Source organism: Typha angustifolia, chromosome 7 (assembly GCF_048772165.1).
Source record: "Typha angustifolia cultivar Huaian chromosome 7, ASM4877216v1, whole genome shotgun sequence".
In the NCBI taxonomy this organism is placed as follows: Eukaryota; Viridiplantae; Streptophyta; class Magnoliopsida; order Poales; family Typhaceae; genus Typha; species Typha angustifolia.
The window spans coordinates 4,907,471-4,933,491 of NC_133245.1; the positions used below are offsets into that span (position 1 = coordinate 4,907,471).

General features: G+C 36.7%; 2 protein-coding genes across 6 annotated transcripts in view; both read right to left on the reverse strand.

Moving 5' to 3' along the window:
- The window catches only part of LOC140762383 (uncharacterized), a 53,800-nt gene extending 41,204 nt beyond the window's left edge, over window positions 1-12,596 (reverse strand). Inside the window, exons 1-9 of one of the 5 annotated variants that reach the window (XM_073100143.1) lie at window positions 12,039-12,571; window positions 11,867-11,951; window positions 9,703-9,801; window positions 7,532-9,609; window positions 4,355-4,469; window positions 3,047-3,931; window positions 2,412-2,718; window positions 1,831-2,318; window positions 53-179 (exon numbers count right to left, since the gene is read on the reverse strand). In XM_073100143.1, coding sequence (XP_072956244.1) covers window positions 53-179; window positions 1,831-2,318; window positions 2,412-2,718; window positions 3,047-3,931; window positions 4,355-4,469; window positions 7,532-9,609; window positions 9,703-9,801; window positions 11,867-11,951; window positions 12,039-12,319 — 4,465 coding nt within the window. In that variant the 5' untranslated portion in view covers window positions 12,320-12,571. Of the gene's footprint in view, window positions 1-52; window positions 180-1,830; window positions 2,319-2,411; window positions 2,719-3,046; window positions 3,932-4,354; window positions 4,470-7,531; window positions 9,802-11,866; window positions 11,952-12,038 lie in introns of those variants that run through there. The other 4 variants (XR_012104722.1, XM_073100142.1, XM_073100141.1 and 1 more) reach the window with 4 other exon arrangements.
- A 243-nt stretch (window positions 12,597-12,839) lies between these two features.
- On the reverse strand, window positions 12,840-14,542 carry LOC140762384 (protein JINGUBANG-like). Its single transcript, XM_073100145.1, has one exon. It carries the CDS (start codon window positions 14,417-14,419, stop codon window positions 13,037-13,039), a length of 1,383 nt encoding a protein of 460 aa, XP_072956246.1. The 5' UTR covers window positions 14,420-14,542; the 3' UTR covers window positions 12,840-13,036.
- Between the last annotated feature and the right edge of the window lie 11,479 nt (window positions 14,543-26,021).

A 26,021-nucleotide genomic window follows, 5' to 3' on the forward strand; every position in this document is an offset into this window, starting at 1 on the left:
TATCAAGATACACGATATCCTTTTAGTTTGCAAATCTATAAGAAAAGATTACCATCAGGAATTTTATGATTGTCATCATCTAAATGTCCTTCATTAATGATGTCATCACTCTGCACCAACTTTTCACTAGTAGTGGTATTGAGTATCCCAAGTAATGGAGCAAATAAAGTTGAAAGTGTCTGCAGGCCCAAGGGATTAGGATCAGTTTTTAAGTAGGCAAACAAGAGAGGAATCATGTTGCAGCCATATAAAGCAAATGGAGCAAATGAAGCTGAGGAAAACAATAACTGAAAATTTACTAAAAGATGAATCAGGAATCAACAATTGGGATAAAAAGTTATTTATACAAACCAGTGGCATAAAATCAAGCACTCACGGTCTTTTTGTTTAAAATACATCAAGGTCAACCAATTCTTACATCTTTTATTAATGATAAAGGATTTTGTCCTTGGTTTAGAGAAAAATAAGAAGAAAACTATTTAAAGATGCAGACCTCATTTGATTGATACATAAGCCTCCCTTATTTGCAAATTAATTCCCCCTTATTTGTAAATAGCATCCATACATCACTCTATCTCTAGAAATGTGCATATGTGATCAATGTGCATAACTTTTAAGTTCTGCATATTTTTCTATTTCAAGTGAGGGTGTGTTATAAAGTTATGCATATTTTTTTTTTCTTACCAAAATCATTTATTTGCATTTAAGGCTTATTCACGAACCAAACAAGGCAGTAGACTTGACCATTTATGAAATTATCAGAACACATTTCTTTTGTCTCTTGTAAAACATGGTTAAAGAATTATGTTTAACCCCACAAACTAAACTTCATCGTAGCCCAAACAACGGCAGTAAACAGCATATATCTGTCCCTCCATAGATCACTCATTAGTGGAAACCTCATTTGCCAGGACTTCCTCTTTTCCATTGGCAACCAAATAATTTCAGTTGACCTGGTCAAAATATCTTCTTTCCCAACATTCAAAAGTCAGCAACTTAATCCACAAAGTTCAGCATTCGAGAACCACAAGAAAAGAACATGTAATACAATAAAGCAGAATATAACATTATTTTTGGATCATTGAATGCGTAATTTTTTTCAAATCAGGAATTTGCCTAGCAATGTTTACTTATGATTTTTTTTAAGATGTTTTTGAATATATAATCCCTACTTTTCTACTCAAAGCCACATCAGGTGTAGAAACTGATAGCTCCACCGTATCAAGATTTAGTCAAAGGACCTCAGATGCCAGATGCAGCTTTAATTATTCCAGCATTGAAACCAAACTCCAATTTGTTTAAAGACTCTTAGAAGAAATTGAGATTTACAAGAAGTAATTTCATGCCCCAAACAAGGGGAAAAAATAATAGCTACATAGAGATAGAAAATTTGAAATTTATAATAATAAGTAAGCACCACTTAGAATTACTTAAGGAAACTTGAGGTATGCAGGTATGCATTAACTATGTCCAGGAACCAGAAGACACATTGTCATCCATTATCATCATCCAAGTCCTTTAGCAATAAAGTCGGTTAGAACACAACCATAGATGACTGATGCTACAAAAGAATAGACAGATTTTTTTCCAATTGGTATCAACTTAAGGCCAATCCTTCAGAAGTTGAATTGTGATGTAAATCTGTAAAAATGATAGTACGAAGGAAAATGAAAAGTAGGAAAATATTATGCTTGTCCTTCAGATGAGCCATCAAATATATAATTAAAACTACTGCAGATTTAGTAAAAGAAAGGTCAAAACCCAACTGACATAATCAATCCACTGACACTTGTCCCAAGGTACAATATCCAAAAAGAAAAAGAAACTCACCAGAATGCCTGATAATGTGATTGACAAATCAAAACCAGAAATAGAACCACTGCCAAACCAATTGCTTTGCAGTTGCACTAAATCCACTCCTCTGTCAAAATCCATCCTCTCAATCTTAATAGAAGCAATCAGATGTTTTAAGATATAATTACTATCAGAAGAAGAATATTTTGACATGGTATTGCCCATAAAATTTTCCACGCCAGAAGTTGGAGAAGTGGTAGAATGTGCACCATCATGATAAACAACTGTATTAGCAATACCCCTAACTAGATGAACAAACTCTTCAGACCCAGGATGAGATGATGAAGCAACTGAATTCATGGATCGAAAATGAGGAACAGGTATATAACTCTTTTTGTATGACATATTTTTCTGCATATTCTTAGTTAAGAGTGACAAACGACTTAAATCAAATACAACTCCTCTTCCAAAGCTCAATAGTTGAAGATTCAAGTCAACTTCAAGAACAAGTTCTTGAATTTCACCTAAAATCCACAGAATTAACAATTACATCAGCATTTGCACAGAGGTTTTAACTTTGAACTTTGGACCAAACAAGGGACGTTGAATTTATTTACCAGATCCATTCACATCAGAAAGAATAAGAGAAAACTGAGACAAATCCACTTTGAAATCCTCAACAAAGTTCCATTGAAATGCTATCTTCTCTTCTGAGTAAGATGCTGAGGGTACACTGCTTATCCCATTCTGATCAGAAGATTTAGTGATAATCTCTTTCAGATAGGCATTTTTTCCATCTTTTACTGATAATTGTCTAGATAGGTTTAACATCCACAATAAGCGACTCTTGATAAGCAGAAGATATATTTTACAACAGTCAACAAACTTAGCTAGTGCTGTAGTTTCCAGAAAGATGAAGCCACCCTGCCAAATTGTCAAAATGCATGAGTGTGCAAAAGAATCTTTGAAAAATAAAATATTGAATTTACATGAAATTTACCAACAAAAAAGTATTGGATAAAACAAATCAAGAATAGCAGTAGGCTAAGTAGATAGCTTTGACTAGCATTTCTTACAACCAAGAAAAAATAACTTGAGTGAATTGACAGAAATGGTGAGGACAGTCTGAAAGAAAATAGGGGAATAGTTCAAAAAAAAATAGAGTTGAGTTTATAGGAAACATATGCAACAGAAAGAAAGCAAAGCAATATGATTCAGATTAAATGCTTAATCATCGAGATCTGATAAGCACCTGAATTTTGCATATGATTGTCTGAAAATCTTCATGGACAAAAATAGAGATTTGAAGATTACTGGGTTCATAGGCTCCAGTCAAAGAATTTTTTAAACCATATTCTGCCATAAAAACGTCGCCAATTATGATTTCAGCAAGAAGCCAACAATCTGCTCCTGACCAAGCACTAGTAGCATGTGATTGACCTGCTTCAAAGCCATGATTAGGACCATCTGATGCATCCTTTGATCCCCCATCATTTGTATGTGAACTTCCAAGTGTATATAAGGTACTGCACTCGCCGGAAACAGAACAAGCACTTGCAGGTACAGAGTTGCTATGATAGCCAACTTGAAAACGAAGCTTGCAATTGGAAATAGTGAACTCATATAAATTACCAATGGGAGTATATGCCATGGTTTTATATTGTTGCAACATATCAATGGAAGTTCTCATCTGATTATGACTATTAAATATAACTGACCGTATTTCAAAGAAATGAACTAGCAGTTCTATATGAGGTCGACCAAAGGAGAATTTGATACAAGAATTTTGAATGTAGAATCCAATGCCTGATTTTAAGAAATTAAGCACATCCTCTCTTACTACTCCTGTGCAAGTAGATGACATACTGCTCAAGGCCAAATCAGAATCAAGCCCAGTATCATTGTTTTTCCTTGAGCCTTTAAGAATGATTTCAACAGGATCAAAATTAAGTGCAAATTCGAATACAACTTGTCTATTCTCAGTAATCATAGTTTTATGATTAATATTAGATTCCACCAAGTTATCTTTCTTGTCTGAAGTCATTAACATTCTAATAAAATCTTGAGAAGAGCCAAGAGAAAGATAATCAAAATTTGTAGATGCCGAAGACACCACCAAGCACATGTCTTCAAGAACCTGTAAAGGAGCAGTAGTTATGTACATTGAGGAATGAGTTGAAGAAAAGCAAACTCAAACATAGGAAATGTTTACAGATCTGTATACATTGATTCCATGGTTTAAGATTTTGCTAAGACAAAATACTACTATCAGAAACTTATCAAAAACTAATGATGAACCTCATTTGTTTAAGGGCGAAACTAATATGATTGCTGATTTTGATCTTGGTTTCAGACCACTATCAATTTGAACCAAAACTGTTCCAGCCCAAAATTTTTGTTCTCCCTAGGAGTCAAATACGAAACTTCAAACCATGATTTATTTATTTCTTTATTTGAAGTTTTAAACAAATCGAGTTTGCTATTCAAATTATGTGATAATAAAGATCCGAACAAAAACAAGTCGTCTTTGGTAAGATAAGGACAATAGAATTACACTAACCTGAAGGAAAGTCCATAATTCATCCATGCATAAGAAAATAGCAGCATTTTTTATGCTGCCAGTCAAGGCCACTGATAGAGCATCTCTTGAGGCAGATAAGGAATGAAGATAGTCTCTGGAGAAGTATAAAGATGAATGTTCAATCAACTTTAACATAAAAATACCAATGACAGAGGAACCCACATGTCATGCAAGGGCAGAAATTTGTCTCCTTACATACCTCAAATCATACATTATAAAGTTACAACAAAGATCCGTATAGAAATCAATATGTTTATACTTCAAATATCATCCCAAAGAAATAATATTTGGAAATAAAACAAAGGATTATGCAATTTACAGAGAAAGAGGTTAATAATTACATTTAACATCAAATACTTAAATGTGGACAAGCTCAAAGGTTTTATATGCTTGAAACAATTATAATAATTCACAAACTAAGAAGTGTTGAGACTTAGTAAGTTGTAACTAAAGTGCAAATCCAAATCCTATTCATCTTCCCGAGTATTTTTATTTCTAGCTATTCACAAACAGAACTTCAAATGTTTCTTATATTGATCACCACAATAATCCATAATTCCGTACTTTATGCACAACAATCATTCTAAGAGCAATATACATAGTTATAACATTCTAGGTTTGTCTATTTGCACCTTCATAATAATAGTTGTGAGGATGCAGCCACCATGATGATGATGTGTAATCTGGTAATGTACTTCTAAAATAAGGACCAAGTCAGCCTACAAAACCTCAAAAAAGAGGCCCCAGATATACCATCCATATGTTAGTAGCAATAAGTTGTGCCGCTTGATATTACTACCGTGCCAATCAGTCACAAGTATCGGGCGGTAGATATTCTTGTGTATCAATTATAGTAAAGTTAAGGGGAGCACTTATGAGGTCTCTTTCAGCTCTTTACGCCTCCTCCTGTCTTCCTCAAGGGCTTAGGAAGAGTTCTAAGGTGGGGTGGTAGAAGAGGAACTTCTGGCTTTCTCGATGTTGGATTGGAGGTAGATTGCTGAAGAAAGGTGTCAAGGTGACTTTTCTTCTCTGTCAAAGTTTTCCATTATTTGAGGTAAAATTCGAGTAGATCTAAGGGACGGCTTGGAGAAGAGAAGTCTGAATGTCTTCGCGATCAACCTCAACAATGGAACCACTGTCAGGGCCTCTATATTGGTGCTTAGCTCCGAATTGGAGAACTGCTTTCTAGCAGGGAACTAGCTAAAAGAGAAGCTCGCCTGGAAACCTCGTATGGAGGAAGGAGTGACCAAGTTGGAGAACGCCTTGCCCGAGCATGACGCACGTGACGAGACACTTGAGGGGCATATCGATGAGATGACCAAAGTAATCAAGGATTTGGAGACATGATTGAGGTAGATCTACAATTACAAAAGGTTTATTTTATATCTTAAATTATTGAAATTTAGGCAAATTTGATTTTTGCCCCAAATTACTTGCCCAAATTTTCAAAATTCAGAAGATTGAAATCAAAATTGGAATACTACTAGTGGACTATCTTCTGTGATTATCGCCAGTATTTGTGTTGATACTGTGGCATTATCCTAGTGGCAGAAAATGAATGTTTCTAATAGAGAGATAAATGATTTGCGCTTACTTTATTGCATGGATCCCAAAATTGGTCGATCTCGATACTAATCGGTCACAACCAATCCAGACTCGAAACCAGTCTAGTGTCTGTTTTTGGCCTTAGATCGGCCTATTTCGGCTGTATCAGTCATATCGGCCATATCGACAGAAACTCAGTCGTATCAACCAAAACTAAAACAATTTAAGATTCAGTTTGAACCTATTATTCTGAGTTTTCAAGTTTTTAATATTTACCCTCTATCTCTCACACACACTCTCCTCTCACCCCTCACACTTCACCGAGCTCATTTAGTAGCCGATTCGATAAGCCCCTCCAACTACTCCGCAATCTGGTGAACTCAAATGAATATTTTTTCTTATTTCTCTTCTCTTTTTCTCATCCATTTTTTAACTTATATTTTCTTACTACTACAGAACAACAGTCTATGTTCTGCAATAGTAGTTTACAATTATAAATATTTGTCAAATTCAAGTGGGAATTCATCATAGTTTTTTAATGGATTTTTTCTTTAGTTTTTAAGTTTTATGTGACTAATTTTTATTTTCTTATTTTTCTGTTAAAATTTTTCTGTATTTTTAAATAATATTTAGAATTTTACATAAGTAAAAAGAGTTCAATCAAATCTGGGTGACCGATACGACCAATATAGCCGATATGGCCAATATATATTATTTTTCTAATGGTCAATCCTGATCCTCATATTGAGTTTCAAAACCTTGCTTTATTGTATGATGTAATATAGTTGGTTGTCTAATAGTCCATATTTTGAGTATCCCTAAACCATATTCAAATGCCCACGCCATGCCTACCATGCCCACACTTGGCATAGCATAGTGGCGTGCCACTAGAATGGCAATCCCTATTTAAAACCTTCACTTTATTTGACGAACATCCTACTAAAAGTACAAATGACAGCGGATGGAAGCAGATTTCTGCATATCCTTTAATAATTCGTGACACTAACTATAAGCTTCCCTATATTGTGTAACGGCAATTTACTGGAGCATAATAAGATTCAAAGAGCTAGCCCTCATAAGGAACGGGCTAATCAGGAAACTCTTGCTGATATACACAGGGTAAGAAAAAAAGTCTTCAACACGTTTTGGACATATGGGATTCCATAGTTGGACAGCTCTATCACGCAAAAGAGTGTTGTAATCACATGAAGGAACAATATAAATTGAAGGGTTGGAGGAAAGCAAAATGATGAAAAAACCATTAGTGCAGCACTTGTAATCCTAGTAAAAGACTCTGTGCAGAGAAATAGGGACCAATTGTAACCTCCATAGTGCTGTTAGGAGACTGCATAAAAGGTGTGGTCTACCTGCTACAGATTTACTGATTAAACTATCCGACTTGGGAAGCTACACGAATACATCCATATCTGCAAGCTCACTAGAGCATAACAAAATATTTTTATTCTCACCAGGATTAATATCATTCGAATGTAACAAAGAGTTAAAATTATGCTAAAAATATGGCAAAAATTGCCTAAGTAACATGACTTATAAAGTGAATATCACAGTATAAATGAGAACCACCATTAAAAGGGTATCTAGAAATTCTACCTGCATGTTGACAAATGGAATTCTGCTGACATGGGCCCAACAATATGGGACTGCTGGTTTACTTCTAAATCACTAATTAAAACAGCTAGACCAAAAAACTTCAAGCAAGCATCAAGTGTGATGTGCCCTCGAGAGACGTATCCCATATTCATATTTTCTTCTTGAGTATCTTCGGCTGGAAGCTCTTTCAAACAAAGGCATTTGCTATCAACGACATCATAATTTGAATTAGCCATCAGTGCAGATGAGAAAGCTTTGGAAGCTGGCCACATGGCAAACTCAACATTTGCAAGATCAAGCACAAAGCAAGAATTGCTACTTATCTGAGGAATGATAGGTATATTTTCATGTTCAATTTCATATAGTGATTGTTCTTCTTGCAACAGTATCCTAATACTTGGGCCAGCAATGAAGGCTCCAATTTGAAGGATCTGATTTGGTATCAGTTTTAGAACCACATTCATCACTGCACCACTGTATAAGTCAAACCAATCATGCACTCTGATTTCAGGTACTTCAGCAGCATTTGAAGAACATGCAGGAATTTGCTTTCTTTCATTTATCTCAGTCAGATGGAAACACTGCTGGATTTGCTTAGATAGGAGACAGATTAACAACATAGTCGAGCAACCTAACTCACAATTCAATTTCCCAAGAGTCAATCTGCAATGCTGAAGGCTGTAGTCACAGGTACTCAAGTATGTGTCCACAAGAGAAGATTTAAACTCATAAAGGAAAAAGGGTTGCTCTATGTTCTTAGGAATCATTTCTTCATATCTATGGCTAATGGTCGTCCAATTTGACCACAGCTCTTCCAAATTGTTCTCCAAAAAGGAGGCTGAAGCACTGTCATGTGAATCCAACGATTCAGCAGCATGTCGCTCTGAGAGGTAATTTGCGCTGGCAGGGTCGCTCCATAGGATTATCTTCGATGTAATGCCTTTGCCTTTGTCAGGTTTGTGTGCTGTGAAAGATGGATTTCTCTTGGCTCTTGTATCATTGTTGATGGCAGATACTTTTGGAGAACAAGATACGCACACTTTCAATTGGCCAAAAGAGATGAATAGCGATTTTAAAATGCTATCAGCTGAGCTAATCAAGCACAATGACTTCATTGTAACACAAAATGAAGGCGACCGTAAATGATAAAGCTTAGTTCCTTGCTCTAAAGCTTCAGTAGTTGGAGCATAACGAGTGATTGATGATAAAGTAATACACAGTTCCCCTACATAAAAACTGAAATGGAGTTTTGTATCTGAAGGATTAAGAACATCAACAAGATCATGCCCAGGAGATTTACGTGTTATTTGCTGCAGGCCCAAAAGTCTCGGTACAGAAGAAAGCCATGACAGTGACTGAAATATGGATGTAACATACTTCCATAGAAGTGAAATCAGTGAAAAGACATTCAGAACTGAGTCAAGTACAAGAGTGACCGATGACCTCTGATCAGTTGAGCATGACTGAGAAAATGTTCTGCAGCGTGCTATGCGGCGAGCCCTTGCCACAGCCTCTGCAGGAATTTTCTCCTCCAGTTCACTTACTATTTTCAAATGATGTCTTACACATCTAGAAAGGTTTTTGTTACTTTCAATCCTATCACAGTTATCTTTTAATATCTTTTCAGAGGGATATCCAACTGACAGCAGCAGTAACATGTAAGCATAAACATAACGTTGCCATAGAACAACAGTGTTGATAATGCTGTGCAAAGAAAATTTGCGACCTAGAGTCAAATGACCGACTTTTTCTGCAGCAATCTTCCACAGCTCTTGACCATTCCTAACACAGTTAAGTCCTTCAGATGATGAGGTATTCAACATTAACAGAATTAAAAGGATAGTCTTTGGTGACAATTTGTAGTGTATATGTGGAATTTGAATGTCAAAGGCAGCAGGTCGGAAGATATCTAGTCTAGCAGAAATGGACAAGCTCATTAAAGATGTGATACAATCTATGTGATCATTCTCCTTTAATACAAACTCCACACCACTGCAACTAATACCCAAAATGTTCTTCTTTCTTGAAAAAAGTAAAGATCCCATTAATCCTCTGAATAAAGAGCTGCAGCAAAGAAGCTTAGCTTCCAAGCAAATGTCATTCGACTTCAAGATAAAAGCATGGGACTTGTTAACACATTGAAACTGGAACTGAATATCTTGGAATCGTACCTGGCAGGACCTTAGAACAGCATTAAAAAACACTGTCAAGAGAGGATTTCCTGGGGATCTGACTGAAAGACTTTCAATCAGTTCATGCAACAAGGCACCCTGCAAATAGACACACAAAAAAAAACCTCCTTGGAATTTGAGCCAGCATTAAGTTGAACGAATTCAGAACAAAAACATCATTTTCTGTCTGCATGGCTTACAAACATACGATCTCATTTTTTTCATGCAAAAGACAGAGAAAACAATGATGTACCCACATACATGATCATACTAAAATCATGACTATGACTGGTTGTTAACTACTATAAGATATCTACAGATGCACAAAGTAACTGCATCTTCAAAGGAAGTAAAATTGTTATGGATAAGATGTCGGTGTTCAAACAGATTCCAGGGAAAAAATTCACAAATATAATGCCTGGAGTCTCAAGTTGTGGTTAACTCTTGCCTTTTTATTCATAAACCTCTTTCATTCTTTTATTAGCTACATTTTTTAGGAAATTCATTCTTTACGTGCCCAAATACCCTCAAGGCCTCAACCTTCTCAACTAAGTCAATGTAAACATCAATCCAATATATCACTTGCTATTTGTGGGCTCACACACATACACCTTTTTGGTTGGTGGTAGGTGCAGATTCATTTGATTTTGGGAGGCTGGCTCTCTAATTAGTCCGCAGATAACTTGTGAACTGATTTACATTACATATTTAGTTGTAGGATCCATCTTTTAAGTCTACTATTATCCCTGCCAATCCAAGATAGTATTTCTCCATCCGGCAAGAAGCTATAGTTGGCTTTATGAGAGCATCTACTCTAGTTTGTCATTTAGTTTCTGTCACTTGAAATCTTCTCCTAATCCACCAAATGTTCATGCAAACAAAAATAAATAAATGCATATTCTTGACACTTGGGCTTTATTATCCTTGGTGGTAATACATTGACACAAGAACTGATGTGAAATCAATAAATCAACAAATGATGTTATGACCACTCTGTTGTTTTACCATATTTAAAAATAAAGGTAACCTCTGTATTATTGCACTGCCTGATAAATCAACCTTGAATAAGCTAGAGGACACCGTAGTAATGTACATGCCCCCACTGAGAACAATGAGACAACAGATGCTACACAGAAAGGCAAACCACATTGATCTTTGTTTACTCACAAATTGTTGTGCAAATAATCAAATGGTGAAGGAAGCGGAAGCAAAACCTTCACCCCCAAATATCACAACTAGGAATAGTGATGGAAACCAATGCAATGTTTGGAAAAAACTTTAATGAGGTGTTAATGGTGATAGAATAGCACTAAACAAGTTCTAATTACGAATTAAACATTCTAATGTAAGCAATCACTAAAATGGAATCAATAGAGATAATAGAGAGATAGGGAGACCATATTTACGTGGTTCGGCGATGTGCCTACATCCACGGACGGAACAATTTTCTTTAACTTGCAAATCCCTCACTTACAAAGAGTTTAACAACTCTAATCACTCTCAATATAATAGTGGCTCAACCCTAATAAATGTTCTTCTAACTACCCCAGCCCTAAGACAAACTTTAGTATTTATAGGCAGGTTCAGATTTGGGGTTTTTCTGCGTCACATTCTAACGCCCTCCGGAACGCATTCGAACGCACCCAATAACAATACAGCGGAACCAAAGGGGCGTTCGAACGCAGGAGGAGCCGTTCGAACGCCTGTATCACAGACTGCTCCCGGGTTTGGATCCGCATTCGAACGCCGCTGGGCCGTTCGAATGTCTACATCAAAGGCAGCTCTCGGGTTGGGGTTTGCGTTTGAACGCGGCTGTGCCGTTCAAACGTCTGCATCACTGCCCTCTGTCTGGAACCTGCGTTCGAACGCCCCCAGGGCTCGTTCGAACGCGCTGGCATAGAAATACTGATACATGCTGAAATTTGCTGAAAACTGAATTTGAGCCGATTTTTAACACAAATAACAATATTTTCTTGCCTTTCAAATTTTGCATCGTGTATTCACAGGTGCTACACTACAGTAACACATAAAGGAGTAGCTTCCGCATAACCTTTCATATCATGAAGAATCCATTTAACACCATGAACTGAATTTAATCTCATGCATTTAGGATCAAGATGCAATCACACATAAGTTGTGCTCGCATCAAAGGGATCTTATGTACCTGGGGATCAACCGATTCTATCACTCTCTTTCTGTCCTCCGCAGCCAAATCTTTGGAATTCCTACTCCTCCTGACGACAGTTTTTCTTCAAAAGAAAGCAAGAAAAATCCACAATATTCTATAAATTGCATATTTATATAGCAAGGAGCGGGGAAAGAATCAAGAAATGAACCTGGGAGCTAGGATCACATCAAGACCTGTCAACTGAACGACAAGGGAAGGAAATGACCACGGAGAAACGCGAATATCTAGCTCCCTAACCGTAACGCTTTTGAAAATTAAGGAAGTGGACTCCTCGATCAAAGGATTGAGAGCGGACGGATCGAAGGATAGGTTCTTCGCCCTACCATGTGATTTTAGAAACCCTAGTTTGAGCTCAAGATCCGGATCGTCTTGCAGCCACGGCCGAAGCCACGAGGCAATCTTCGATCGCAATGCCTCAGAAAAGAACATCGCCGTATGATAGCCGAAACTAGTGATTGGATTCTTTCATCAATCGAGTCCCGCCAAGAACGTGATGGATTTAAGAACCCTAACGGATACGGAGCGAGGGAAGAAGTGGAGAATTGAGAGGGATAAGAGAAGAAACGACCGGTATGCCTTAAATAGTCTTCTAAGAAATGCAGGATTCTTGATGTCGCGGTGGGCTTCTAATATGCTGCACACCTCGGCGGGACTGGGATTCGCGTTCTACTGGAAGAGGGGAAACGCATTTATTGCATGTCATATAAGGTTGGGAAAGGGCCAAGCGCAGGACGCCCGGCCCAAATAGATCTTACAACTAACTAGATATAGCTATGTATATATATATGTTACGATAAGATATTTGGATATGTCTTGCACTTCTGATCATTAATTATTATTATCGTGTCTAGTTGTCTACAGACTTTTCATTTAAAGTAATAGTAACAAAGAAAATGACACGCAATTGTAGGAGAACTACTTGCAAATTAACAATTAAAAAAAGTACATCTTCTCACAAATCACAACCAATTATATATCCAACCAAAACATCAGTTATATTCCTATATCAAACGTTAGCCCGACCGTCACTCAACACAATTTTTCTTTGTGTTCCCCCGATGCTGTACATGTAAAACCTCAATCATGCAACCTTTTAGTTTATTTACAACTCCTCTCTGGCGATCCCGCACGTGCTCCAACTCTCCATCACGCCTTCCGCGGCCCTTCCTGCCTCCCGCGCAAGTGCATCGGCGACCGACGCAGCCACTCGTGACCACCGGCCACACTCCCCCACACGTGCGGAGGCGTGCGCTCGATTACCTGGCCGCCGTTCTCCGACACGCGCCAAACTTTGACCGACCGGTCGAGACTCCCGCTATAAACCACCCACCGTGGGCCCCTCGCCACCTCCCTTTCCTCCGCCTCCACCTCCGCCGCCACGCACTTGATCGGCCCCGCGTGGCCGGCGAGCACCGTGACCCTCACGTGCCCCTCCTCCTTCCCCCTCCTCCACACGCACAGAGTCTTGTCTGCGGACCCGCTGATGACCAAACTCCCCGCCGCCGCCAGGCACAGCACCGCCATCGTGTGGCCGCGGAGCACCCCACCGTACTCCATCCGCCGCCTCAGATCCCAGTGATGCACCGCCCCATCCGACGACCCGGAGTACACCACCCCCGCCTCACGTGCCACCGCGAGTGCCGTCACGGCGCTCTCCTCCTTTAGCAGCGTCCGCACCGCCACATGCCGCACGGCCCCACCGTTCCCCACCTCCCGGCGCCACACCTTAACGGTTCCGTCCGCTGAACCCGTGAACACCATCCCATCGAACGCAGCCACCGAGTTGACGGCGTCGTCGTGGGCCGGGATTGATTCCAGGCACTTCGAATCCGAAACCCGCCACACCTTAACGGTCTTATCCCAGGATCCAGAATACAGGAGCCCTGCCCCCTCATCCAGGCTAAGGCAGGACACGGCGTCGAAGTGGCGGATCCACACCGTGTTCTTGTGCCGCCTGACCTCCACGTAATTAGACGGGTTGATGGAGCTCTTCAGGAAATCCTTTAGCCTCGGGAGAGATCCGACTCGTCTGTAGACAGACGGATCCTTTGGGGAGACCTTCCAGATCCGGATTTTACCGTCCTGGTGACCCGTGAATATCTTATCCCCAGAGATAACGATCGCCTTCACGAGGCCGCTACTGGATTTGAACCCGGCGAACTCGCGCCGGTTCTTCCAGACCCGGATATTTTTACTATCCGACCCTGTATAGAGGAGGTCGCCGGAGGCGGCGAGGGAGTAGACGTGGCCCTCCTCGCGGACGAGGGAGTAGATGAGCCCGGTCTTAGTGTCCACGTCGGACAGGGCCGGGAGGTGGATCCACGGGGACTTCGCGAATGGGGAAGCGGCAGCTGGGTTCCAAGGAGAGAGGTAGTACGGAGACGTGGCAGTGCTCGTTGGGTTGAGGTCGGACGCGTAGCCTGGGCTCGCCATGGGGGAAATGGGCTCGTTGTGGATCGAGTCTTCTTCCTCGCTGTGGGATTTGATCGTCGGATCCGAACGTAGAAGGTTGAAGAGCTTAGCCCTCATGACGGTTACAATTAATTAGCTAGAATCGATAGGAAGTCCGGGTTACAAGAAAGCCGAAAGCGTCAAGTTTTGGTAGGAAAGGAGATGCAAAGTGGAGAAAGGTTAACACTAAAGAGGTCTAGTAATGGGGTGTGGGTGTCAATTTATATAGTCGGGTGGGAAACAAGGGTGGTCACTGGTCTAAAAACGCGCTCCCGCCACGTGTAAGGACGGAAACTTATGACGCAAGCAATCGAGTGCGTCTGAAATCGGAAGTGGCGTCGGTTTGTTGGAACTTCGTGCTACCGTGGCGTTCGATCACCTACATCAGGTAACGTGTCCAAATTCTTGTAGCTTTGCGGGATTGGATCCCCGCTCCCATTATTGGAGAGATCCAATGCTGGGCACTAGCGTTACCTACATTCTAGATCGTCTAAACTGTCGAATGTATTCTTATAGACTCTTCTCTTCTTCTTTTTTGAACTAATATATCTATACCCCTCATTCAATAATTACTGTGTATCACTTTCACATTCTTAAGAAAAAAAATATATTATCTCTTAACATTTTGTTAGAAATTTTAACTAAATAATTAACTTAAAAGATGGACAAAAATTCACAATCTCCCTTTAATATCAATCCAGCTGCTCTACGTCAATTTCTCCAAAAGTTTTGCATAGTTAAAAGAATGAATGTACTGAAAGGAAAAAAAAAGTACTTTTATGTGAAAATTGACAATGAATTAGAGGATCTAAATGTAATTATAGCGACAAACAATATCAGATACATTTATGGCAAATTCCTGTCCAGTTTTGCTGCCGCTGCCTCATTTAAATGCTAACAAATATATACAAAGCGCCACCGAGTGGCAAACGAGATACGATACCTGCCCCAAAAAGGGCAAAATAAGTTGGTACTCCAACAAACTCAGCCGCAGCTCACTGTAGCGTGATGCTTCTAACCTCTGACAGATCGACACGTCGCCAAGGTTGACCGCGAGGGTTTGACGACGGCCGAGGTGGCATACTTGAATGAGATGCCCCCTCGAGTTTGACTTGTAATTGAGATGGCGAAATGGCCTTTTCCTTGCAGATTGAAGACGTATTTGTCCCAAAGAGCGAGCCGAAGGCTAAGTTTGGTGTCGCTCGTGATGATGGGCATGTGAGATGACACGCCGGCGGTGGGAGAAAGCCAAACAGCGATAAATGTGGGCGGTTATCGTGGGTAGAGTGGCTGTTACGGCAGTTGATAACGATTTGAACATTTTAATAATTTATACCATATATTTTACGTTTATTATCATCAACATAGCTGAGTTAAATTTAACACTAGAGCTGGGTAAAGTAAAAGGTATTTGGTTGCTCTTGAAAATAAGGAATAAGTACACCTATATAGTTAATTATTACTGTCTACTTTCCCATAGGATCCTTTAATTATGTAAAACCTCCAAATTATTCCTTCCGTTAGCTTTCTGTTGAATATTTTTATTAAAAAAATATAGTGTGCTCACCTGATCAATTTTAAGCTCTTTGGGGATTATATTATCTTTATTATAGAGAGAATAAAGGGGAGAAATTATAGGAATAAAATATGTTAACATAAAAAGATTCTAAGGAGAGATAAGCGGAGAAAGTAAAATATTAGATGATTCTATGAACATTACTAATATATAGTATTTACTTTCAAATGAGAAATACTTGTGTTATAGGGTGTAAATCATAATAATTTCAAAAGGTTGGATGTTTCTAATAATAAATTTCTTAAAAACTTCTTACTTTTATTGTAAGAAAATCACTAAACATCAGTAATACTCTGCAATATTTTATCAGGAATAATCTAAGCATCACTCACTTTCATGGGGTGATGCTTGATAGCCTTTCGTTAGCTCATGGGGTTCACCATTTGGAGCGTTACTGGTCCATTCATCCATCGTTTGGTACGTACAACGCTATCCTAATAGATGTAAACGTCAACAATAATTTTTCATTGTATGGATAAGATTGATCAATGAAGAATTTTCAAGTATTCTGAGAAAAAGGATCGAAATTTCACCCAAATTTCTATGGTTTGGAAGAAAATTTGACAAGCATAGCTGTGATCCAGAAAATGAATCCATACGGACAAACCAAAAAAAAAAAAAATAGTGAGGATGACTAGCGTAACGTCAAAATCTTAATCTAAACAATGGTTATATTAACTTTAAACTCATCCATGTCATAGATAAGCCCTCTAACCACAAATTAAATGGTCTTTTGGCTTCATCAATACGAGATAATAGATATATATATAAAATGTTTTTTTTTATATAGCATAACACACAAATTAAATTTTAATTGGAATTATTGCACTTTGCTCCCTATGGTTTGACCCGGTTATAAGAAATCTCTTGTACTTTTAACTTAAATACTTAACTCTCCTGTGATCTAAACTAATACGTAATCGTTATTTTTTTCTATCATAATTAACTATACCAACCATTGGCAAATTATTATGGCGGCAAAATTATTACTTCAATCTTTTTGTTAATGATAAAGCTATTACAGGCTTTGTAAAAACCTCTTAATAGTTATATTTTAATCCAAGAACGAGGATTAATTGTTTAAATTAAGAGTATAGAAATATATCTGGCGAACTATGAGGAATTCCTTATAGTGCAATTTTTCTTTTTAGTGTACAAATCTCGAACAATATTATTTCCAATGGCTAAAATGGGTTCACATATAGTATATTTAACACTATAAAAGCTGTAAATTGAAATACATGAAATCATATGACTTCTAACTCTCTCAAATTCAAAATTAGTTTTTTTGCATTATTACTATTAAAGTTTTTTCCAAATATTATAATTGCCACTGAAAATAATATTTGTATATATTTATTTATTTTTTTATCAAACCCAATCTTAGAATATCGTATCTATTTTTGCTGCCTCTCCGACAGCCATTGATTTCCTCTCCAACCCAGCCCAGAAGCTGCCACGTAGCAGGAGAAGTTTGTTCTCCTAAGACTTACTGCAATCATTTGTTCGGATGCCATATGATCTAATGCGCTAAGGTTTTAGGCCTAAACGTGTCACAGCTACAAGCCCAAATTAATGTTATCTTGACCATTTTTTGGTCAATTAGAGTACCTTTCAAAGTCTTTGACTATAATTTAAGATCTTTTACGTTTTTTCTTAAAGAAATATTACTGTCATTATACCTTCCAAGCATCATAGTTATCATTTAAACCATCCAAATATGTCAAAGGTGTCATTATTGTTAGTCCTAAAGGAAGGATCCTTTTTCCCGGGTTAAATTAGTGGTTTTCTTAGTTTTGAATATTAATATCCTTATACTTAGATCTTATTCAAGTTTCAATGACTTTGATAAAATTATGCTCTTGAAAATAATATAATGATTTCAATGATATTATAATATTCAAAAATGAAATAACAATAATTATAATATTTTAAAAAACTAAATTGTATTGTAATTGTATGAGCATACCCACCCACAAATTTCTTTGTGAAATAAATTAAAATAAATTATGCATGTGTATATTTATTTTAGCTCGTTATGGTTCCTAGTTAGATCTATTTGTGGCATCTTCTTAAGAAGATTAATCCATATGTTCAACTTATGTACCAAAAAATACTAACCCATATATCTAACTTATGATTAGACTATGAACTATTTATCAGTAAAAGAAATCAATGAGGAGTATGTAAATTAACATCCTTATATATTATTACGTTTAGCTGTTTCTCAAGTACTAAAATGTCTCAAAACTAACGACAAACTTAAACTATATATACATTGTTGTTACTCTCGTCATGCTTAATGTGTTACTGTAACAGGTGTTGGCATGACATCTTGCTGATGATATACATATATATATATATATATGACTGCCTAACTTTGCAATATTAATTTGTAATTCTAACACGTAGATAAGCATCAGCTCCAGCTATACGCTGAAAAGAACCAGCATTTTGTTTTACCATGCTACGTCGTACTACCGTGGCATGAATTAAATATGAAGCACTCGGAGATAATAATTAATGAGGTGCTAGTATTATCCTAAAGATCTCGGGAATCACCGACCCATAAAAAAAATTATTTCGCGTAGAAGGATACAGTAGCTTTCCTTAATGGACACAAGTCTCGTTGGCTGAAACATAGATTATAATAATTAGTAGTAGATAGATCTTGTGACGTATACAATATACAGTAGTAACGATGGGTATCAGTAGATAGATATTGCGACATACTCAACCATGGGCACCTTGCAATGTGGCACTCATTTTAATATTATAGTAGATACATGCACGTCGGGAAACATGGCTAGTTACTAGTTAGGCAGATATATATATATATATATATATATATTTGTATATATCTTAAATAAAGATTGCTTCAAGCGGTAAATAGCAGTCGTGCAACATGCAATCATTTCCTACGACAACGTGTCATTGCTATCGAGTTTAATATCAATACTTGTAGGAGGAAACCGAAGATTTCGAGTCCAAATTTTGCTCGTTGTCCTTGGGCCTACCAATGCTAATATAATATAGGAATAGTGCTACTTTTATTCTCAGAGAGATAAGAGAGCAGAAAAGGAGTTAAAAGAAATTTGCGAAGAAGATAAGAACGCAATGATCCGATGATTGTTTAAGCCTCCTACCCGAAGACTGTAAAATTGAGTTCCTTCTATAGTAACCATCATAGAAGACTGAAGAAGTAGTGATTCATTTCACTGCTTTTCTTAGCACCAATTATAAAGAAGACAACCTTCAAGATGACCATTAGGTGGAGGCGAGGTCAGACCTAGTGGTGGAATAAGAAATCTCAAAGTAATTAGAGGAAGATATATATATATATATATACTCAATAAGCAGGTGTCGTAGGGATTTATGAGTGTCACAGTATAGAATGCATAGAAGGATTGCAGGCTAAAGAAAGATCTGCATTTTGGAAGGATAAGGAGCCTAAGTATGAAAAGGGATCGAATACAGATTGAATAGTACTCAACTAACCAAAGCAACTTCAACAAAGATGACTTCATCCAACCTCCTTGGCCACTATAAATCGGTTGAGTCCCTAAAGAGAACCAAACGAGAAGAGGATGAGCGAAAGGCTAGAGAAAAAGGGAGCTAAAAGAGGGACGAACGGTTTGTGTCTAAAACCTTACCCATTCTTTAATCTCATAAGATAAACGAGCAATTTTCCTAAATTGTTATAGATACTGATATTGACTAATGGTGTAAATACTGAAACTAACGTGGCAATAGAACATGCTTTAATATCATGTTAGCTTAAGCTTTCAATAACACAATTGAAATGTATATCTACCTCCTTTAAAGAAGGCTGCAGAGAAGAGTAACTTGCCAACCGTTTTCTCACCAGAAACATTTAAATTAGGTTGGAAGTTGGAGCACATTAATAACGTGCAAATTTTGATCCCCAGCCACGTCATTCTTTATTAGCGTTCCTTTTATTCATTGGACTTCTAGAAATTACCCCGGCCACGTGGAGCCGAGGCTTAGTGGAGGTTCACGTCAGCGTTGCAACACCATGACGTATGCTTTCCCTATTTATTATTTTTATTTTTTATGCTTTCCCTATTGATCCAGTACTACAACCACTATTCCAGCACAGATTTTATCACTTTATTTTATATCGAAATTTTCAAAAATAGCCCCCTCCATTATGGGACTTTTATTTTTCAAATCCTAATCTTTTTAAAATATAAGAAAATTTGTATAAATTTTTTTTAAACAAAATTATAATTTACTCTTTATATTTTTATTATTTATAAATCGAGTCTATGATTTAGTAAATATGTGTAAAAATTACTGTGTTAGAATTAAACTAACGTCGTGATAATATTCTATTAAGTAAATATATTTTATATTTGAAGTAACTAAAATACTCTTAGTATGACTTGGTTAAGAGTAATTTTATAATTTTTTATATATTTAATTTAATTTAGAGAATTTGATTAAGTTTAATTTAACAAATCTAGCTGTAAAGTATTTTCTATGTATTTATTAAACTAAAAAATTTAATTTATAAGTAATAAAAATATAAGGTATAATCTGTTAAAAGTTAAAAGGTGTTATATACAATTTCTCTAAAGTTGACGAAGTAGTTGGAACTATAAAATACACTCAGAATGGTCAAAACCCAATAAAGTCGAGTGTGTGTGTGTGTGTATATATATATACAAGGTGTTTGATTAGACCTTTCATGTGTGTCTTAGCCTAACTGATAACGCTAGTTTAATTATATCTTTTATTTTTTTTTAATAGAGGTGAAGACTATGAAAGCTCTTTTAGTTAAATAGGTCTCTTAATTAAATTAGGAGTGTATCGTTCTTAATTTGGCTAGGAGAATAATATAGGTTTTGGATGTCTATATAAAGACATATCCTGCTAGCGTTTCAGTTGATCAAATCATAGTTTCTAATTTTAGCTGATCTTGATATGGGGGTTGATTGGTTTCGGCTCTACTGCAGAGAGAGAAAGGGGGCGAGGGGAGATAAAAAGAAAGAGAGTAGGATAGCTTAGATTACCGATTAGAGGGATTGGAAAGAAGAGAGGGAGTAAGAAAGATTTTTTATTTTTTAGGCTTTATATTTGAGTAATTATTATTTCTTATTTTCTTATAATTTTTTTCTAAATTTTTAAAAATTTCTTAATATTTTTAAATAATATTTAAAATTTTATTTAATTAAAACAGTCTGATCCGATACAAGCAGCTGATATAACCGATATGTATCGCTTTTTTAGATAGTCAATTCCAACCTCGATATCGATTTTTAAAATCTTAAATTAAATAATTAGTGCAATGGGGGTCTGTGATAGATCCACCATGTGACGATGGTGCATAAAATTAAAACCACATAGAGAGGTGCAAAGTTTGCACAATATACTAGTGTGAGATTAGAATGAGAGTGCTAGTAGGTTAAGAGGGTCTCCCATAATTTATTATGTATTTTGTAAGTATAAACTTATATATGGGCGTATTTTTTTAGGTTATTTTATTCGAGATGTTTTAGAGTTTACGTGCTCTGAATGTTGCATAATTAATTTATTATTGTCATAAAGTTTTTCTTCTATTGAAAGATATATCTAAGTTTATCGTGACTAATTTATTTTGTACGACAAGATAGGATCACATAATAATTCATGTGCTATAGACAGTTGATGTTATGTTGTGCATAATGAATAATATCAGAGCTGGAGTGTGATCTCAACGTAAAGCTTGACGCAGAAAAAGATGTTTCCTAATATCTCGATGAGATATTGGTTAATTATCTTGATGCAACTTAGTACTTGGAGCAGTGTGGTACGACAAAGTAATGAGCATATCCTCTTTCTTTTTCTAATATATCCATCTTAGTGAAAAGGAAAAATATTATAGTTGATGTCCACATTCCAATATTTTGTTGGTTGTTTAGCTCCAAAGATTCCTAGTCCTCACTTACATTCACACTTAGAACTACTCGAACTAGTCTCAGATTCACGTAGATAGTCGTATAGCCAAGTCGACATAAGAGGCACTTTTACGTTGGCGAATCTCAAAGTCTCAAGGTTGAGAATAGGGACCAAACTTTAAATCCGACATCGGACCATTCGTTCTTTTAAAATCTTTACAACTGATTTGGCCACGAAAGGAACTATAGGACCAGGTATCTGAACTTTATGAAATCTAGACGCTACTTCAATCTAATTATCAAACACTTGTATACCATTTAGTTTATATATATATGTTTACATAGTCTTCTTGATGTTATTAGTAAGTTATGGGTACCAAAACTATTAAACTATAGATGGCACAACTTCTTCAAATTAAGGACAAATTAACCAAAGAGTATTGTCAGAAAACCTTTCTCCATTTAATGTATAAATTCTAGCCTTTATGCATGCACTTTGCCATTTATTTACTAGCAGCTTCATCTTTTCTGCATTGTTGTTCCACACGAAGATAGGCATCCCAAGGCATGAAAATCTTATCAAATCACATCCGTTAAACTCCTTTAACTCCATTATTGCGTACAGTTTCTATATATCTTCTTAATTAACCAACGCATTAATTTCATTTGTCTTACTTCAAGGTAATCTCTACAGCACACAAAACTATTTCTTTAAACACTCAACCATCCCCTTCATCTAACATACTACCCATTTGATCATTTATAGTCGTTGACAAATATAGGAGTTGAACTCAGCAAGACAACGACATGGCGAAAAGTTTCCGTGCCTAGGCTATGGAAAGAGAGGTGGGCTTTCAGTATCATATTATGATATTGTCAATCTATATCTTTTACCTTCTCCATTGCTTGTTGTTGTTGGTTTCCTTACCAGTTCTGGTCTTTATTCTTCAAGCTATCAATTGTTTGCTGTCTCTCTTATCCTTAAGTTTAATTTGTCTTAGAAGATGACATAAGCTGCCGAACTTATTGGAGAGCTTCGTTACTCTTCTTTGACGAAGTTTACTCATTTGGGTATTTGCCCAATTAACTCGAAGTTTTATTCACATTACTCCTATGTTGGTCTTCTTTTATTTACTTTTTACTAAGTCAAAAGATAAGGGATTAATTCGTCTTCCTTTCGACTCTAACTCTTATCTCTCTGCCATTATGAGTCATGGCGTACCATGAGCTACTTTTCTCTTGGCTATCATCCCTTGACTTCTCTCTGCCAATCCAAAAATTTGCCATCAATGCTATGACTTGTTGAGACTTCAGAGTTCGTATGTGATGGATTGTTAAAGATTGCACGATTCATATTATACACGGCTTTGATTAGAATAGGACGCTCCCTTCCCTCTAATAATGGATTAGATTCCATGGGAGTGATCAATATGGGGTTTCATATATAAAGGAGGAGATTGCTGAGAATTAACATGCGATCAAAGAGTATTAGTATTAGACCCTTATGAGCTGGATTAAGGTTTTAAGTTAGATAAGTACTGTGAGATTTATGCCACGCCCACTACCAATCGAGAGTGGCAATGGAACTTATACAATTTCTATACATCTAAAGGGATTTTGCGAAGTTTGCAAAGTGCTTAGAAGGATCACATCACGCTTGTAATTAATCTTAATAGTTGGCCAATTCATTTAGAGCATCAATTAAGTTGCCGTCTAATTGATAAAATTTCATTGATTCATGATTTGGATTATATATATATTGCAACTTATGCAACTTTGTAAGCGTTACTACTCAAATAATTATGTATTTAATACCATGCTGTATCCAAATTCCAAAGCCTAGCCCAATCATGGGCCCTTTTGTTGTGTGTGCATGGGCACTTTTCTTGGGCTCTCACGGTATTGGCATCGGCAGACAACCCTCGTTACACATTGGGTTCAAGTCATAAATGAATCGCTAGTCTAACTAGATTTCTAAATGGATTGTGTTTATATTCATATTTATTATCTCTACCAGTTTAATATATTTACGATGCAATAACCTGAATAACAAGTTAACAATATGAATAGATTCTTTTCTAATTAAAATAAATATATTTATAATATAATATTATGTAAAATCTGATATCTTATTTATGACTGTTGTAACTCAGTTTAATAAATGAGTCGTGTTATCCTCGCAACCTTGACTACGAGCAGTCCCAATGATGAGGAAGTTCATCAATCGAGTAGGTTGTTTAGTTAGATTTCCATATTAGTTTGTTCTGGATACTAGTGAGATTTGTGCTAATCTTTGTCAACTGTATTCCTTATTTAAATCTTTGTACACCACCTCGAAATAATAACACAACGAATCCATGCATTTACACCAACTTGTCATTTGGTTTTTCCTATATGCCATCGAGCCTATACGCTAGACAACTTTCCAATTAATATTTCTTCTTCTTCCTCTTCTCCTACAGCTGACAGCATCTCCTAATCCTTTCCTACCTTCACCACAATGACGAATATAATAACAGTGAAGTTTACTCGAGACAAGTACCACTTAAGAAAGGCTCAACTCGTCCCATACCTCCAATGTTTTTCGCTACTTTATTAATCATCTACCCAAAATTCCAAATGATGGCTGTTCCAAATATACACTGCATTTATATATACTTCTCTTTCTCACTCAAAGGAATATGTGTGACGTGGTAACATGCATGAAGCTAGACCTTGTTCCACTTCATAAACTTTACATATATGACGGTGAAATCTTCCTCAACCTACAACTTTACAGAAGCACTTTGGAAGGGCTTACACTGTCTGGAGAGTGAGAAAATTCATACTTCGCCCTCATATATTAAGGTATCTTAAACACTCATATAGCTTACTTATTTCTCCGTCGTCATGATCTAACCAGTTACAAGCTTTCTTGAATGCTGATTGGGGAGGAGACAAATGATCGATGTTCAATTGGGGCCTATTGTGTTAAACTAAGCCATAATCTTATTTGATAGAGCTACTAACGACAACAAAGTGTTGCTCGAAGTAGCATGCATGCAGGAAGGAAGAATACAAGTCTTTAGCCAATGCACTGCAAAACTACAGTGGATTCAATCCCTACTTGCTAAGTTGGATTTATCCTTTCCATTGGTGCTCTCATCCAATCTCGTTTTCCACACGAGAACAAAGCACATTGAATTAGATTTCCACTATGTTCAAGATCAAGTTTTCAGCAAGAAGCTTCTTATCTGATTTCTGTGAAGCAAGGATCAAAGGATTGGTATTGTTAGCCCAAGAGACCAGGAGAAGCACCTCAACAATGAGGAAGTCCAGCTATCGAGTTGGTTATTTAATTAGATTTTTGTATTGGTTTGTTCTAGATAGATTTATGCTGACTCTGAAACCTTTCTACACCACAGGAGATAGTAACACAAAGAAATCCATTGAGTGGTTTAGTTTTTCCTGTAATATTCGACAAAAGGTATATACCCAAGTAGATCAGATCGGTTATTATAGAGTGGCCCAAAAATGGGCTCTTTTAATTATACAATTGTGGGTCTATCTTGTTATAGAGCGTATAACGTACTGGAAGCTCAAATGTGACTCCTTAGAGAGATTAATCTTGCTTGTGATCTCCCTGTCTTTTCTGAGCTGCAATCAGAAACTAGTTTGGGTTCTAGATAGGTTCAAATGGAAATTTCAACAAATTCGATCGAAAACAAAGGAAAATTTATAAAATAACTCTGTATTTTGAGTTTAGTATCATTTACACCTGCCATTTATGCATTAATATTTCGCCACATGCATGAGGTAAAGTAAATGTAGTTATCAAATGAAAGAAATAAAATAATTTCCTTCTATTCTCATAGTCTTAAAAATAGGGTATAATTAGATAATAAAAATGCTCAACCAGGTCAAATTTCCCGAACTAATAGGTTAAGCCTTTGAAGATTAAAATCTTTGTAATGATAAATTCGTGCTGAATGCATTGGAATTTACACCTACTGTTGCTCGTTTTCAGTCAAATATTTGCTCAATTGTCTAACTAAAGTTATCAAGAAGACTGACAAACTCCATTATCTCATATATTACCCATAGCTTCTTAAACTATTGAAAGAAAAAGAAAAAGAAAGAAGAACAAACTGCAAAGTAATGTCCAAAAAAAAAATTCAAAAGAAAAGAAAAAACTTATCATTTGCCTGACATCATTCAGAGACAG